This window comes from Leptosomus discolor, chromosome 5, assembly GCF_034619465.1.
Source record: "Leptosomus discolor isolate bLepDis1 chromosome 5, bLepDis1.hap2, whole genome shotgun sequence".
Classification (NCBI taxonomy): domain Eukaryota; kingdom Metazoa; phylum Chordata; class Aves; order Leptosomiformes; family Leptosomidae; genus Leptosomus; species Leptosomus discolor.
The window spans coordinates 43193384-43208628 of record NC_141395.1 but is presented as its reverse complement, the minus strand read 5'-3'; the positions used below and the strand labels follow the sequence as shown (position 1 = coordinate 43208628).

The following is a 15245-nucleotide window of genomic DNA, read 5'->3' as shown; positions in this document are numbered from 1 at the left end:
AAACTTGCCACTGCTCCGCACAGTTTTCATCAGCTCCATCAACAAACATTCTCAGGTCTAAACCACATCACAAGTGGGATTTTCACCCGCATACCCCCAGGGCTTTTTGCTCCTTTCTGACAGTTACTGCCAAAAATGCCCAACCCGGGGTGCAAACCCAGGGGTGGCTTTGCCCAGGATGCCCAGGAGCAGAGACAGCATCTGGGCTCCAGCCGCTCCTTCTGGCACCCGCTGACCTGCTGGGCTCGAGCAGATGGAGCGGCTGCAAATCCCCCTGTAAGCCAGGGAAGGGGACTAATCTCCTAGAGGACAAATTGGTTGGCGAGGGGGGGAAGCTTGACGTTTTGCATTTTCCTCCCTCTTCCGGCAAATGCCAGCAGCATCCGGCATGCCCAGAGGGACCCCAGCACCTTTGAGAGCAGACCAGGCAGCACCAGCGGCTCGGGTACCCAGTGGAGACCTGGTTTTGGGACAAGAAGACATTTCATTTAGGTCACAGCAAGCTAAGCCATAAGTGCTCTACCCAGGGAGACACGGCAGCTGCTGTCTTCTTGGGGAAAACCACATCTCATGAGCTTTTAAAACTTGCAGAGCATTCCCCGGCCATGAAAGGCTGTGGCTTTGCTGCACATGAGAAGTCCTTGGTGGGTTTAGGAAGCCTTAGGAGCAGCCATTGTGATGAGATGGACCATCCACAGCGCAATCCACAGTCCTTCCTTGCCTTTGGGGAAGGACAGGTATTAGATCCATTGAAGTGAGCTAGTTTAGGTCCTCAGGATGGGATCTGGAGAGCCAAACATCCTCTCTCCAAAACCTAGACATCACAAAAAGGATTAGGAGTGATGTAACCTGCTGATGTCAAAGCATTTGAGCCAGAGCCGAGCCCCAGCAGCAGATGCCACCAGCAGCTCCCCGGGACATCACCCATGGCCAAGCTCTCTCTATGCCTTTCAGAAATGTGTTTCTGCCCCAAAAAGCCAGAGCAGAGGTTAGCCCAAGGAGACCCCAGGGTCTGCACAGGCCAGTCCTGCTTCAGGGGCCATTCTCAAGCCCCTCTCCAATTCATTTTCCTTCTGCTCCAGAGGCAACCAAGAGCGAGGAGGTCAGCAAATTTGGTGCTATCCTCCGTTCTTCTGGGTTATTTTTTTTGCCTTCCATTCTTTCTTTATTGTTACCCCTCTTCCCTTGCTTGAGGGCTGGCAAAACTACTCCTGCATGCTTGCAAGGGAGAAATGTCTTGCCAGATATTGTCAGCTCTGCTCTCAAAACTCTGGGGTGTTTTCTAGCTGTGGCAGGGAGAGCTGTTGATGACAGGCACATTAGCTCTCATAAATGCTTGAAAGGAGGAGGCTGCAACCCAAGACAAAGACAGAGACCGTACCAGCTGGGACACGTGGCACCTGGGCACAGTTTGCACCCTGGTCTTCTGATGGAGGAACATGGATGCCCAGCAGAGTTTGGTGAAGTCCTGGCTGAGGTGTAACACACATCAACATGGCACAGCATCGCTTCTGCCACTCGCCTGGGGAGCCAGACCCTCGGCACAGAGCCTGCATGCAAGGAAAAATCCCAGGAGAGAGAGGGTGAGCTATTGGTGTGTGTTCCTGAGGACCACAGCCACCCAAGCTGAGCAGTAAAAAAATGGCAACTTCAGGTCCCTCGCTCATCCATCACCTGACATGCGCTGGTGTCCAAAATCCCCTGGAGCGACAACTCACTTTTCAGGTGGGGAAACTGCATCACAGAAGCATCCATACCAGCAAGGTGCCTGAAGAGGTCTCCCTAGGTGGGTTTTTCAGCAGACATTGAAACTCTGATGATACTACAGGGCTGCTTCTCTGCACCTCACCATGCACTCACTGTCCTCCCCATCACAGCCTTGTGTGTCCTGCAAGATTCCCTTGCCCTGCACAAGTTCAGGGAGCCCACCCTGGGCATCCCTGAAGCATCCTCCTCCCCCGACACAAAGCATCCAACACAGTCAGATCAGGAGAATCTCCCCCAAAGCTATGAGAGGTCAGAAATGTATGGATTTTGCCATCTCGCTTTGGGCTTTGCAGCTTCTCAAGATTCTCAAGGTGCGTTTCATGGACTGGCCACGGGCAACCACAGTAGAGAGGCTCACCTGACCCATGGAGCCACATTGTCACAGGGAAGGGTTTCTTTTCACAGATACCCTGGGGTCTCCTCCCTACAGCTCCCCAAAACATTGCTTTCATGTTATCAGTCAAATAAAAGCCTTTAAATAGTGAATCATTTCCATATTTGAAGCAAGGCCAGAGGCACAGAGTGAGTCAGGCTGTGAGTGTCTCTGGAGGTTTCTGCTCCAGCTTCTGCCCTGAGTAGGGTTACTCCAGAGATGAATTAGGCTGCCTGGTATGAAATAATTTCACCCTGAAACCTCAAAACTTTTCTGAGCCCTCCATTTTCTGCCTGCACACCAGGAGGGGCTCTCCTGTGGGCTTTCCCAAAACACCCAAAAGGGAGGAGATGTTTGCTTCAGGCACTGAAACCTGGATGCCCTCCACTGCCATCACATAAAGTCCTAATTTTTGTCATTTCAGGAGCACAACAGGCAGCAGAGACCTTATCATAGATCATCCAGCTTCCTAAAATCTCCTGGGTAAGAGGGGATGGAGCAGCCATACACCACCACTCAGCAGCATAGATTCTGTCTGGTCTGGCCTTGCCATCAGCCAGTGTGACCTGTGCTGGGGAGGGACATGCTACCATCATGCCTCAAGTCCCCTGGGCGGCCCTGGACCTGTGGCAGGGCCATTCCTGCTTCTTTATCCCTGGGGCCAGTCCCCTGCACAGTGTGACTCAGAGGCACATCTAGCAGCGTTGGGAAGGTGAGCTCTTGCCCTGTGGACCAAAGGGATGAGAGTCAGGCTGTGCCGGGGCAAAAGCATCCTCCAAACAACACGCCCCGATGCAAAGCAAGGCACTCAGCTGCCTAGCAACAACCCCCCCCCAAATCCTCTCAAGGGTGATGTAGCAAAGATGTTACAATCTAGAGACTTGCAACCTAGTCATGGGGGGACCTGGAGGGCAGAGCCCACATCATGGCGTATTTGCACAAGGGGGAAGGTTTTACGGTTTCAAGGTTTCAAGGCAGAGAACTGCAGTAGCATTCCCAGCCCCATGCTGGCTGTGTTTTTGGTGTTTCCGTGAGTCCTGTGTTCATGTAGTGTTCACCAGGAACACGTGGGGGGGGAGCTCCAAACTACACACCAAGCAAAGCCTCACGTTGCAGATGAGAAACCCTTCCATAAGCAGCAGCTCAGCTGCCTACATCGGGCACAAGCAGAGCATTTGCTACCTCCACTTGCGGTGGCATGTCGCTTCCATTTACAAATTAATTGCTTAACTTACTATCATTTAGTGGCTTTTAAGAAAAGACCCTGCTCCTTTCCCACCCTGAGCTGAGCACTGACAGGCTGTGCTGGTGGCTCACCCTGTGCCCATCACAGCAGATCTCCATCTCAGGACACTCACACAAGCGCTGCAGCATCACCCAGCACCCGCGAACCCAATTCCCTAAGGACAAGTATGTCCTAGCAGTGCATGGAAGCAGCTTTTTCCAAACCGGGACCAGCAGACCAGGGCCCCCCAGGGCACTTGAATTTTCAGGAAACCATCACCTTGGGCTGGGAAAGTCTGGACAAGAGGGTTTACTCCTTGGTGGCAGGGATGCATGAGTCATTCTCCTTGAAACCGAGCCAAAAAAGCTTTTACCCAAAGCAGACAGCAAGAGGATACCAGATCTAGAGCTCCAGGATTAACCCCTTACTGGGAGAGGCCAGCTGGTTACCCTCGCATGAGGACCCTCTTTCTCCTTCTCCAGTTGACACTGGGTTTCCCCACTTTGTGCGCCCACCAGGCTGGTGGACATGATGCCAACACTCCCCTGGCCAGGCCTGGGGGGCACGTCCATGAGACCCTGGTGATGGGCTGCTGCCAGACCAAAGGCAGCTGGAAATACATTCCCCTCAGCTGGTGAATGGCATTTTTCTTCTTCGTATATCATTGCAAAGCCTCCCAAATAGCCAGAGTCTTGGCTTCAGCAAAGGGAAGAAGCAACCAAAAAAATAAGGTAGAAAATTCAAAGCACTTTGTTTTGCCATTTTCGGAGGAAAGCGTTTGGTTTTTGCACTCCTGAGTGCTTACTTCATTTAGGAAGTCACCTACCCGTAGCTCCTGTAAAGGGCTCCCCATTGATCGATGTGTCGAGTCTTGATGGGCTTTCCCCAAAATGGGGGGAACCTGCCTGCTGGAAAATCCCATATTCAGCCCCTTGGGGACTTCCTGTGTTGAGGAGTCTTTGTTCTGTCTGATTTCCCTTCAAACAATCAAAGAGGTGCCAGCACCAATTTGCCTGACAACTTGATGAAAAGCGGACCTATTTCTGTGGCGTGGAAATGAAAGAGCCTCAACCCACAGCCATGCCAGTGGGCACGGGCATTGCTGTATTGGGGCATGGCAGGAAGATGAAGGACGCCCCTGTCCTGTCCCAGGTATCACTGCCCCAGGGCTGAGAGTGAAGGGTCCACCCTGGAGACACGAACACTGTCCCCCAGCCTGCCATGTGTCTCTGGCACCCCTGCAGCCTCCACGCAGGAAATGACAGCCAGCGGGCGCTGTATGGGGTGCCAGACACATCTTAGTGCTGGTAAATCACCTCCCCATTTAGCAGAGTGAAGAAGCAGTGCTTCCAGCAGAAGAAATGTCTGGGGATATTTGTTCCCCCACCCCAGGCTCTGCCCCGTGGAAGGCACACCACGCATGCAGAGGTGGCTCACCCCAGCCTTGCCATGCAGACATGCCGACCAGGTGGGTGGGAGCCAGCTCCAGCCCCGAATCAAGCCCACGTTCTCCTGGGGCTGGAGAGGGGCACCTCTTGCAATGGTGCAAAGAGAAAGGAAAGGAGTCAGGGGTTATATTTGTAACCATTAACCTGGGCTGGAGCCTCCCACCACAGCCCCACGGACCCAGGGATCAGGCAGCACAGGGGCTGAGCATCATTCAACCCACCCCAGCGGTGCCTGGCAGCCATTTCAGCACCTGCATGGGCTTGCCCTAAGTTTCACCTCCTTGGCCATCATTTAAAGCGTGCTTAGACAGGAGTTTCCCTCTTGAGTCCCCCCAGAGGCCACTATGGAAATGCTCCTGGAAAGCATGGATTAGGTCACAAGAAATTTTGGGTGCCTTTTTCAACTCCCAAAGGGCTCTCCATCCATCCCCAGGCTGCTTGCTTACAGGCAGAGCCGGTCTGCACTAGGTGCTGCTATTCATCCCCTCACCCTCGGGGACACCTGTCCACCTCCCAGCCCCCTGCCAAGATGCTGGCACAGAGCAGTGTCCGGTGCATCTCCCACCAGGATCCCTTGGGATGCACAAGTGCTCTTTCCACTTGCAAGGATGGAAAGCGTGCACTGTCCACAGCCGCAGGCCAGGGAAGTCTGGGAAGTCTGCATCGTGCTCCATGGCCACAGCACCTGGCTTCCCCCCACACTCCCAGCACTGTGGGAGCCCCTGGGGCATCACGGCCCCGAGCTGCCCCATCTGCCCTGGGCTCGGTGTGCAGCAAGCTGGGGGAGGATGACCTGCGGCACGGGGCTCTGCACCATTCCCTGGGGGCCATGCAGCATCTGTGCTGGGGTGGGGACGATCTGCAGCATGGCAGCTGCCAGAGGATGCCGCACAGGGCTGGATCAGCAAGGCCTCATGCAGACCGTGGGGGGACTCGCCGGGAGGAGCTGGCCAATAAATGCTGCCCACTGTCCCAGGGGTGATACCCAAATAAACCTACCCCTCTCAACCCAGCTCCATGTGATAAGGGACGACGGCTCTAGTAGGGAGGGGGGAGCAACCCCAGCGCAGGGTAAACCTGTGCTCCCTTGAGGAATGTGCTGATGAACCAGCCCAATTTCAGAGGAAGAACAGAAAGGTCCCAGCTGGGGAAATGGGCTCCCAGGAGACGATTTTCTCAACTGCAGGGGAAGCTTGGAAGCGTGTGCTCCAGAAACAAGGCCTGGGCCCCTTTCCTCCTCCTGGCACTGATGCTGGGGCTGCATCTGCCTTGCCTGGGTGCACTGATGAGCTGCTTGGTAGGTGCTTGGTGGCTGGCACGCCCGATGCCCAGGCTCAGAGACGACACCAGCAGGACGTTGTGGGATGCTTGCACCCGAAAGCCACCACCACCACCCAAAAGTCAGCGTCCAGGGCTTGCCTGCGCAGCACCCCTGCCGTCACCCCTCCCCACACACGCTTCTCCCTGCAGCGGTGGGCAGGGAGCCTGGTCAGCTGCCTCCCTTGGGGACCCCCGGTTGTGGGCCCGGGCCACCAGGACAGTGCTTTGGGGCTAGTTTTGGCAGGGGCCAGCCCCTGCCGAGCCAAACAGAATCCCAAGCTGGGAGTTGGAAAGCTCTCAGCAGCCTCGCCAAGATGCACACCCAGGGAGGTGGCAGGGCACGGCGGGGAGCCCCTCGGGATGGGGACACGGGGGACTCACCGCTCTGCGGAGCCACCCCGGGTGGGGAGGATGCTCGCTTCCCACTCCCGGGCTGCCTCACAGAGTGATGCCGCACCGGGAGGCGCCTCCTCGTCGCGCCGGCTGCGTGTGTCCCCCGCCACCACTCCCCACTCGGGTTCCCAACTGGGGGACCTGCCCCAGGGACGGACCCAGCTGTTCGGTGAGAGGGCAGCCCCTCCGGCACCGGGAGCTCCGTCCTGGGATGCCCTCGAGCCCACCCGAGCCCAAAAAACAACGCCCCAGGGAAGGCAAACCCCTACCTGCCCCTGGACGGACGGACGGAGCGACGGGCTGTGCAGAGCGGGGCGGGATCGGGCAGGGGCAGGCAAGGCTGGGCAGGAGGAGGGGAGCGGCGGAGTTAGGGGCCGGGAGAGCGCGGCGGGGCTCGCTCCGAGGGAGGCGGCAGCCGGAGCCGAACGGGTGCGTCCTGCCCGGCCCCCGCAGCCCTGCCCGCCCCCCCTCCCCGGCTCTGCCCGGCCCCCGCAGCCCTGCCCGGCCCCCCACCGGCTCTGCCCGCCCCCCCGCCGCGCCGCCCCGCTGTCCCCTGCCTTCTTCATTCCACCCCATCCCTTCCCTGCCCCAGCCCCAGTTCTTGCCTCTGCCTCTGCCCCTAAGCCTACCCCAGCCGCTCTCCTATCCCGGCCATCGCCCCCGCCAGGTGCCATCTACTGCCTCAGTCCCAGCCCATACCCCTGCCCACGCCCTTGCCCCAGTCCCTGCCCTTACCCTATCCAAACCCTGCCCCTGTCCCTTTCCTAGCCCCTGACCTTCCTCTGTTCCTGCCCTTCTCTGCCCCAGCCACTGCCCATTTTCCAGTCTCTGTCCCTGCCTTGCCCAGCTCCTGCCCCTGCCCTTGCTCAAGCCGTGTCCCCAGATCCTGCTCAAGCCGCTGCTCCTTCCCCAGAGCCAGCACCACACCTCGACACTGACCCTGCCCCAGCCCCTATCCCAGCTCCTGCCCTTGACCCTACACAGCCCCTGCTCCTGTCTGAGCCCCTACCCCAGCCCCATCCTTCGTGCTGAAGCCAAGTCCCAGCCTCAAGCCCCAGCAGCTGGGCACTAGGGGATGCCAGCCCTTGGGCCTGGGGATTGTGTCCCCACCTCCCCACTCCCTGCCCCTCTGGCGTGTCCTGTGCTGCAGCACCCTGACACAATTGCACAAATGTATCTGCTAGCCCAGCCCTTGCACCCCTGGGTGAAGGCTGGGGGGGGGGTTCAGCCGGTGACCAGGGCTGGTAGTGGTAGCATCACTTTGCCAATGGATGCACACTGGAGTGGGTGCATGGGGCTCCCAGGTGACACTGCTCAGGGTGACACTGTTCAGGGTCATTAAGGCTTGCCATTGGCTCCAGGGTGCTGGCATTACCCAGGTGCACAGCATCACCCCGGACCCACACCCTGGGGTGCTCCTGCACCCAGGTCCTGCTGCATATAAGGAACCAATCCTGCAGTCCTGGAAATCAGGGGATGGAGAGACAGTTCCCACTAAGGGCTGTGCCCCTGCCTGGCAAAGGTACGTGGTGGGCACGGGGATCCTGTGGACACGTCTGCTGTGGTCTTGCCATCCTCCCCAAGACCAGCACCTGCCTGGGAAGGGACACAAGCCGGCACCTTCTGCAGCACCAAAGCCATCCTGGTGTCCTGATTTTCACCTCAGGGAGGAAACTGCTTCAGGAAGCAAACATGCCATCATTAAAGCAAACACTTGGGATGTTGCCCACCTAAATAACACATCCTGGCCCTATCCGTTTGGATGAGAAAAGGAGGAGAAAACCCCAAGAGAAATAAATGCTGGTCTAGCCCCCACTGTAGTGGTTTGGTGGTGAGCTGGGTGTTGGGGGACTCAATGGGACAGGAGGTCCCTGGGTGGGAAGACCCCAGGCTGGGGTGTAGCTTCCTGGATGCCTCACAGCCCTGGGCAGAGGGTGGTGGTGGTGTGACGATCCCCAAACATCTGGGATCCCACTGCTGCACTTCTAGCTGGGAACATATAAATATTTCAGAGAAGTAGCCAAGCCCTGTCAGGTTGCATTTCCTTATGGCAGGGTAAGTGCTGTGAGAGGGGGCGGAAAGGGAGTGGGAAGAAGATACTCTCAGAAGATGCGTCATCTCCGGGGAGACTGGGGCACCAGCGCCAGGGGCCCGATCCTCGAAGGTCTCCACTTCCACTTAGTTTGCCTCGAAGGATGCTCTTGCTTCTGGGACCGGTGCAGTCCCCCTTGTCCTGATCTTTGGGTCTCAACCCATAAGCGTATCTTGAGAGGTGCTGCCGGGCGGCGCTGGTGGGGGCGGGGGGGAGAGGGTTTTCGGTAATTTCGCTCTGAGCCCGGCGGGCAGCGGCACGTCCCGGACCCTCTGGGACGCGGCAAAGCCCAGGCTAGAACAAATCCCCCCCCCCCCCCCCCCCTCGCGTAAAAAAATTAGGGCCAGAAATAAATCTAAGCAGCTATGGGCAGTGGGAGATGTTCCATCGCTGGGGGTGGGGGGAGGGGGGGAGGGGGGCGGGGTGGAACCAACGCGGTGGGCAGTGTCTCCCCCGGGATGCTGCCGAGCCAGCCTGGCGGCATGCGGGGCCCCGGGGCCCAGAGGCCACGCTAGATGGGCGGGGAGCTGACCCCGGTGGGGAGGAGCCGGAGAAAGGTGTCGTGTCCCTCCCTTCCCCACCGCCGGGGGACGGGGGGGCGGGGGGCGGGGGGGCCTGAGGCAACGCTTTCGGGGGAGACTACCCCCCCCCGTTTCGGACACATTACTTCGGGCTGCCGCCCGGTCTCTGCCGACGGGGCGTGGTTTGACGAAGACGACGACGACTCCTCCTCTTCCTCTGCCTCCTCCTCCCCTTCCTCCTGCCCGCTGCACTGTGGGACTTGTAGTCCTCCTGCCGGCGCACATGGGGCGACTACATTTCCCGAGGGCCCCCCACAATCCCCTCCTCCTCCTCCTCCTCCTCCTCCTCCTCCTCCTCCTCCTCCTCCTCCTCCTCCTTCTTCTTCTTTTGAGCTTGCTGCAGCTCTGGGTCAGGCGGCTGCGGTGCCGCCTGGAGCCCCGGGACCCCCCAACCGCGCCCGGGGTGTGCGGCCCGCTGCCCCCATGTCCGCTGCCCCCCAGGTACGGCCCGGGCTGCGGGGGTACGGGGTGCTGGGGTGTCCCCGGTGCTGGGGTGCCCGGGGTACCTGAGGTACTGGGGATGTGAAGTGTCCCCGGGGTGCTGGGGTGCTCGAGGTACCTGGAATGCCGGGGATGTGGGTACTTCCCCCCCCCCCCCGCCGGGTGCCCGAGATGCGGGGGATGGGGGGTGCCCCCAGAGTACGCAGGGTGCCTTGTCTCAGGGTGAGCTGGTGCCGCGCACCCTTCCCCCCCAATATCCTCCTCTACCACCTGCACCCCAAAGTACCCCCCAGCACCTGCAGGAGCCACCAGTCCCTTGGGTGCTGGGGGGGGCACGTAGGTGCCCACGCGGTAGCTGAGGGTGTATTTTGGGGAGCTTCCCCTTCCTTGTTTTGGGGAAGGTGCCCCAGGGACTTGCACAACCCCGTCCCCTGCCCTCTTGGCGGCTCCCCGCAATATGCGTCGTGCTTTGGCAGGATCACATCTGTGCCAAACGACCTGCGGCTGTGCAGAGAGCATCCCCCTGGTCCCCCCCGCAGCTGTCCCCACCGGACCGCGGTGATCGGGGCCACCCTGCCCAGGGAGCTGTGCCTGAGCTCGGCCACCTGCATCGCCCATGGCCCTGGGTTTGACAACCGCATAGCGTGTGAGGGCGATCACTTGTCAAGGTCATGCCACAATAACCCAGCAATAACCAGGTTCACATGGTGATAACCGTTCGTGCTGTGCTCCCTCTCCTCTGCCTGGCTTGCGGTAGGGCAAAGGGGTGACAGCACCGAGCTGGGAGCATCCCTCGGGACTCGCACTGAGCTGCAGCAGCTCCATGGATGACCTGGAGAGGTAGAGCTGTGTCCAGGCCAAATGGGTTTGGGGCTGGGGTCCCTGCATGTGTGGGGATGCATGTGCCAAGAGTTAGGATCCTGGTGCTCTTGGGGACGGTGGTACTGGGGCTGCATCCTGGGTTTAGTGCAGATGGTTTCCTTTGGGCCAAGGATGAAACATGTATCCATCCTGGATGGACGTGAAAGGAAACAGGGAGCATCTGCTTCCGAAACAGGTTTGGAGCAGAGGGTGGAATACAGCCTGTTGGGCTCCTGGTGCCTGTGGCAGGGGATTGCCTCACAGAGAGCAGCTGCTGGAGGTGACAGTCGCTCACATCTGCAGCATGGCTCGGGGACGGACGAGCGGAAGATGGGGCATAGTCCAGGCAGGCAGGCAGGGGCCCCAGGCAGGCATGGCACAGTGCTGGGGCACGCTTGGGCCGGGCGTGGTGATAGCCCCCGCTTCTTGCTCCTTGCCCTTTGTGGCACAGTGCAGGGGCTGCGGTGCTCTACCCAGCACCCGAGCCAGCACTGTCTCTGGGTGATATCAGGCTATCAGTAAGCGAGCACTGAATCCCTGCCCCACTCCCCAGGGACCTATTTAAGAGGTAGGGGCTGTTTGCCCACCTGTGAGCTCCAGGACGTGCACGTTTTGGCAATGCTCAGGCACCGGCGCTGAAATCCCGTGGGAATGCTGCTGGATCGGTGAGTCCTTGCTGGGGTGAATGGGCACCCCGCTTCCTGCTGCTGCTTTTGGTTTCGATCACGACCAGCTTTCCCCTACTGGCACCTGTGCAGGCTTGTTTCCCTGTTAGCCACGTGCATTATCTTGGGGGGCGGCTCCTCAGAAGTGAGCCCCCCAGTCTTGCTGCACAAGATGGCAGAGGGGGCGGGGGGTGCATCGCCTGGGACTGTGCACTTACTTTTTAGTGATCGTGATTAGTTTTTCTGCAATTAGGAGGGTTATTTGGTTTCTAGACCTTGCTCCCATGGCGTGGATTGGCACACGTGGATTTTTATGGCTCAAAAAGCGCTGTCAGTGACTTGTGGGAGTGGGGAGCACTGGGAGGACGCCTGGGCCAGGCCTACTCCTTTCCCTGCCTTCATCCTGTGACCACTAATCGGGCCTCCTCAGCATTGCCAGCTTTCCAGTAGCCAGACCTCAGGATCTGAGCTGTTAATCCCCTTCCGGACTGTGAACCTCGTGGCATTTTGCATTCTCCCAGGCAGAGTGATGCCAGGTGATTGTGTCCCACCAGGGTAGAGCCAAGGGGCAGCTGCTTGCCTGTGGTTCAGCTAAAGTCCCACCAACCAGCTAATGTATAACATGGGTGGCCCTGTGCCCGGTGTGTGCATTAACTTGCTTTCACAACCGGCGTGGTCCTTGTGGCTGCTGCCACCTCCCTCCAGAGCATCCCTGCTGCAGGACATCTGCATCCCTCTGCCTCTGAGTCTGCAGCGGAGCGACTGCTCAGAGGGAAGCATTGCTTCAGGGAGAGGGTAAAACCCCACTGACCTAAAAGGGAGAAAAAGGAGGTGATGTGAACTACAGACGTCTCACTGAAGAGCTGGGTGCTTCATGCATCCTGACTCTTTTATACAGGATCTACAAATGCTGCCTGAAATGTACCCCCCGCCCCCGCTTTTGCACAGCGAGACACACGGCTGCTTTTCTTCTTGCAAGAAGACCTCCTAGGGAGAAGGTAGTGGTATTTATTTGCCTTGCGATTATGGAGGAATTTGCGCCTGTGCCAAATGCTGCTTTCTCCCCAGAAACTGCAGCGACGACGTGGCTTTCGATGCGTCGGAGAGTGCCTGCAGCCAGAGAGGGGCTGCCTGGCCCGGCAAAGCCCGTCTAGCTGATGGTCCCTGGGATAATGCCGCTGTCCTGCTGCAGAGCCGGTGGAGCCATGCCCAAGAAGGATGACAACACTAAAAAGCCATCATCAGAGATGGTGCCGGACAAGCGCTGGAAACTACAAGTTTTCTACCTCTGCTTCTATGGCTTCATGACGCAGATCCGTCCCGGGGAGAGCTTCATCACCCCTTATCTCCTGGGGGCTGACAAGAACTTCACACAGGCAGAGGTGAGCTGCCAGCAGCCTGCCCCCACCTCCCGGTGTCCCGTTTTCTGGACACAATCACCACCCTGGGACTGGCTGGAGCATCCTTTTACAGTCCTGGGGTGTGGAAGCATGTGGTGATATGTGGCAGTACTTTTTGGGTGGGGGGGGAGAAGGTGGTGTGTGTCCATCCGGCAGCATGTCCCTGTCCCACTGGGCTGCAAGGTCACCCTGTCCCCTTGGTCCCAGGCTCAGGGGACCTTGTGCTCAGGCAGGACATCCCTTTTGGGGGGTGATGCCTGACCCCTGCCCACCTGGGCAGCCAGTGGGATGGCAGGGGGGTGCTGGGCTGGGAGAAGCCCCATCCCACCAGGGAGACCCTCCCATGTTGGTGCAGTGCACAGCAAGGGGCACAGGGTTGGGCATTGCTGGGCTGCTGGCAACGAAGGGGTTAGACAAGGAGGGGTCACGTGTCGTCATCCCCTGACCAAAGGACACTGCTGGTCCTGGTCCCAGCAGGCTACTGCATCCGTGGGAATGCTGTGTTCCCAGCACTGGAGGGGACTGAGGCTCGGCCAGGCCCCCGACTGAGTGCACTGCAGGCCACTTTCCTCCCTGAGGATGTGCTGCGTTGGGGGTCAGCAGCTGGTGCCCACCCAAACTGCACCCCTCCAGGCCGGGGGCATCCCCCAGGGATGTGTCCTGTGTTCAGCCACTCCTTGCATGCATGGCAGGTGACCAATGTGATCACACCAGTGCTGACCTACTCCTACATGGCTGTGCTGGTGCCCATCTTCCTGCTGACGGACTACCTGCGCTACAAGCCGGTGCTGGTGCTGCAGAGCCTGAGCCACATCTCCATCTGGCTGCTGCTGGTGTTGGGCACCTCTGTCCTGGCCATGCAGCTGATGGAGTTCTTCTACAGTGTCACCATGGCTGCCCGCATCGCCTATTCCTCCTACATCTTCTCCCTCGTCGCCCCATCCCGCTACCAGCGTATGGCCAGCTACTCCCGCTCTGCTGTCCTCCTGGGTGTCTTCACCAGCTCGGTGCTGGGCCAGCTCTGTGTCACCCTGGGTAGTGTCTCCTTCCTCACCCTCAACTACGTCTCATTGGGCTTTGTCAGCTTCGGCCTTGTCCTTGCCCTCTTCCTTGAGCGGCCCCGGCGCAGCCTCTTCTTCAACCGGCCCGAGGGGGCTAGTGATGGGGCTGCACCCGCCGAGCTGGACAAGATGGCTGGGGGGGATGGTGGTGGGGGGACACAGGGCTGGCAGGAGGCGGCGCTGTGCCGTATGCTGCGGGAAGTAGGAGCATTGGCTGAGCAACCCCAGCTCCGGCTCTGGTGCTTGTGGTGGGTCTTCAACTCGGCCGGTTACTACCTGATGCTGTACTACGTGCATATCCTCTGGAACGAGATCTACCCCACCGTGGACAACCGCCGGGTATACAACGGAGGGGTGGACGCCGCCTCCACGCTGCTGGGTAAGCTCGCCTCGGCTGGAGACAGTGGATGCAGGGGGACACCCCCATCCTCCTGCATCCCCAGGAATGGCTGTCCTTATGTCATTTTGGGGGACGCAGAGGGTAGTTTGGCAGTGGTGATGAGATAAGCATCACTATGCTAGGGGATGCAAGGTGGTGCCATGCTGGGGAGATGTTCATGGCATCCTTCATCCCCTCCCCAGGGGCAGGTGCCTCCTTCGCCGCTGGCTACGTGAAGATCCGCTGGACGCTGTGGTCAGAGCTGGTGATCGGGATGGTGACAGCTTTCCAGGCAGGGCTGCTCCTGCTCATGAACACCACCAGCAACATCTGGCTATGCTACACTGCCTATGTCCTCTTCCGTGGCTCCCACCAGTTCCTGGTGCCCATTGCCATGTGTGTGGTACCCCTGGGGACCCACTCCCACCCCGGCAGCTGGGCTGGTACCAGGGGTTCACTGATGCCTCCCTCTTTCCTAGTTTCCAGATTGCTGCCTCCCTCTCCAAAGAGCTCTGCGCGCTGGTCTTTGGAGTCAACACCTTCTGCGCCACTGTGCTGAAGACCATCATCACCATCATTGTGGCTGACAAGAGGGGCTTGGGCTTGCCTGTACATCCACAGGTAGGGATGTGGGGCACCTAGTATGGAGGTGGTCCCCTAATGGTGTGGGGTGGAGTGGGGGCTGCAAGTGTCATTCTTTCTCCTCCTCTCTTGCAGTTTTACGTGTATTTTGGCTACTTCACACTGCTGGTGGTGGTCTACCTGCTAGCGGCTGTCCGTGTGGGCATCCAGCACAGCTGCCACAAGCAGCCGGTGGGGCTGGCCTTGGCCAAGAAGCCATACCAGCTCCCCACCGAGGTGCCGGCACAGGAGAAGGGCCTGGAGGCAGGCGCTGTGCAAGCCTGAGCACGCGCACTGTGACCATCATGGCCAGGTCTCGGCTCTGTAAGTGAATGTCACCGTGTGTTTAGTCTCCTGTCCCGCTGCCGGTCTTCGGCACCAGCCTGTTGAGGACGTAACCCCTTGGGACCCATTTTCTGCTCCATTGGAGCAGGTCTGTGCACACCCTCCCCACCTCCCCCCACCCCAGCCCCAAATACAACCAGAGAGGGGCAGGATGCCCATGGCTGCCACAGCCAGATGCCATGCATGGATATGGATGGGGTCTGGGGGGTGTCTCCTGGCCACCAGGTCCCCATCATCATGCGGATCCAGGCTACAAGAGGATAACATTTCTTT

General features: G+C 59.1%; 1 protein-coding gene across 1 annotated transcript; it reads left to right on the top strand.

Annotated features, from left to right (window-relative positions):
* Nucleotides 1-12323: 12323 nt before the first annotated feature.
* Nucleotides 12324-14912, top strand: SLC19A1 (solute carrier family 19 member 1). Its single transcript, XM_086465694.1, has 5 exons — nucleotides 12324-12548; nucleotides 13259-14006; nucleotides 14210-14402; nucleotides 14486-14627; nucleotides 14724-14912. Exons 1-5 carry the CDS (start codon nucleotides 12324-12326, stop codon nucleotides 14910-14912), a joined length of 1497 nt encoding a protein of 498 aa, XP_086321820.1.
* Nucleotides 14913-15245: the final 333 nt, after the last annotated feature.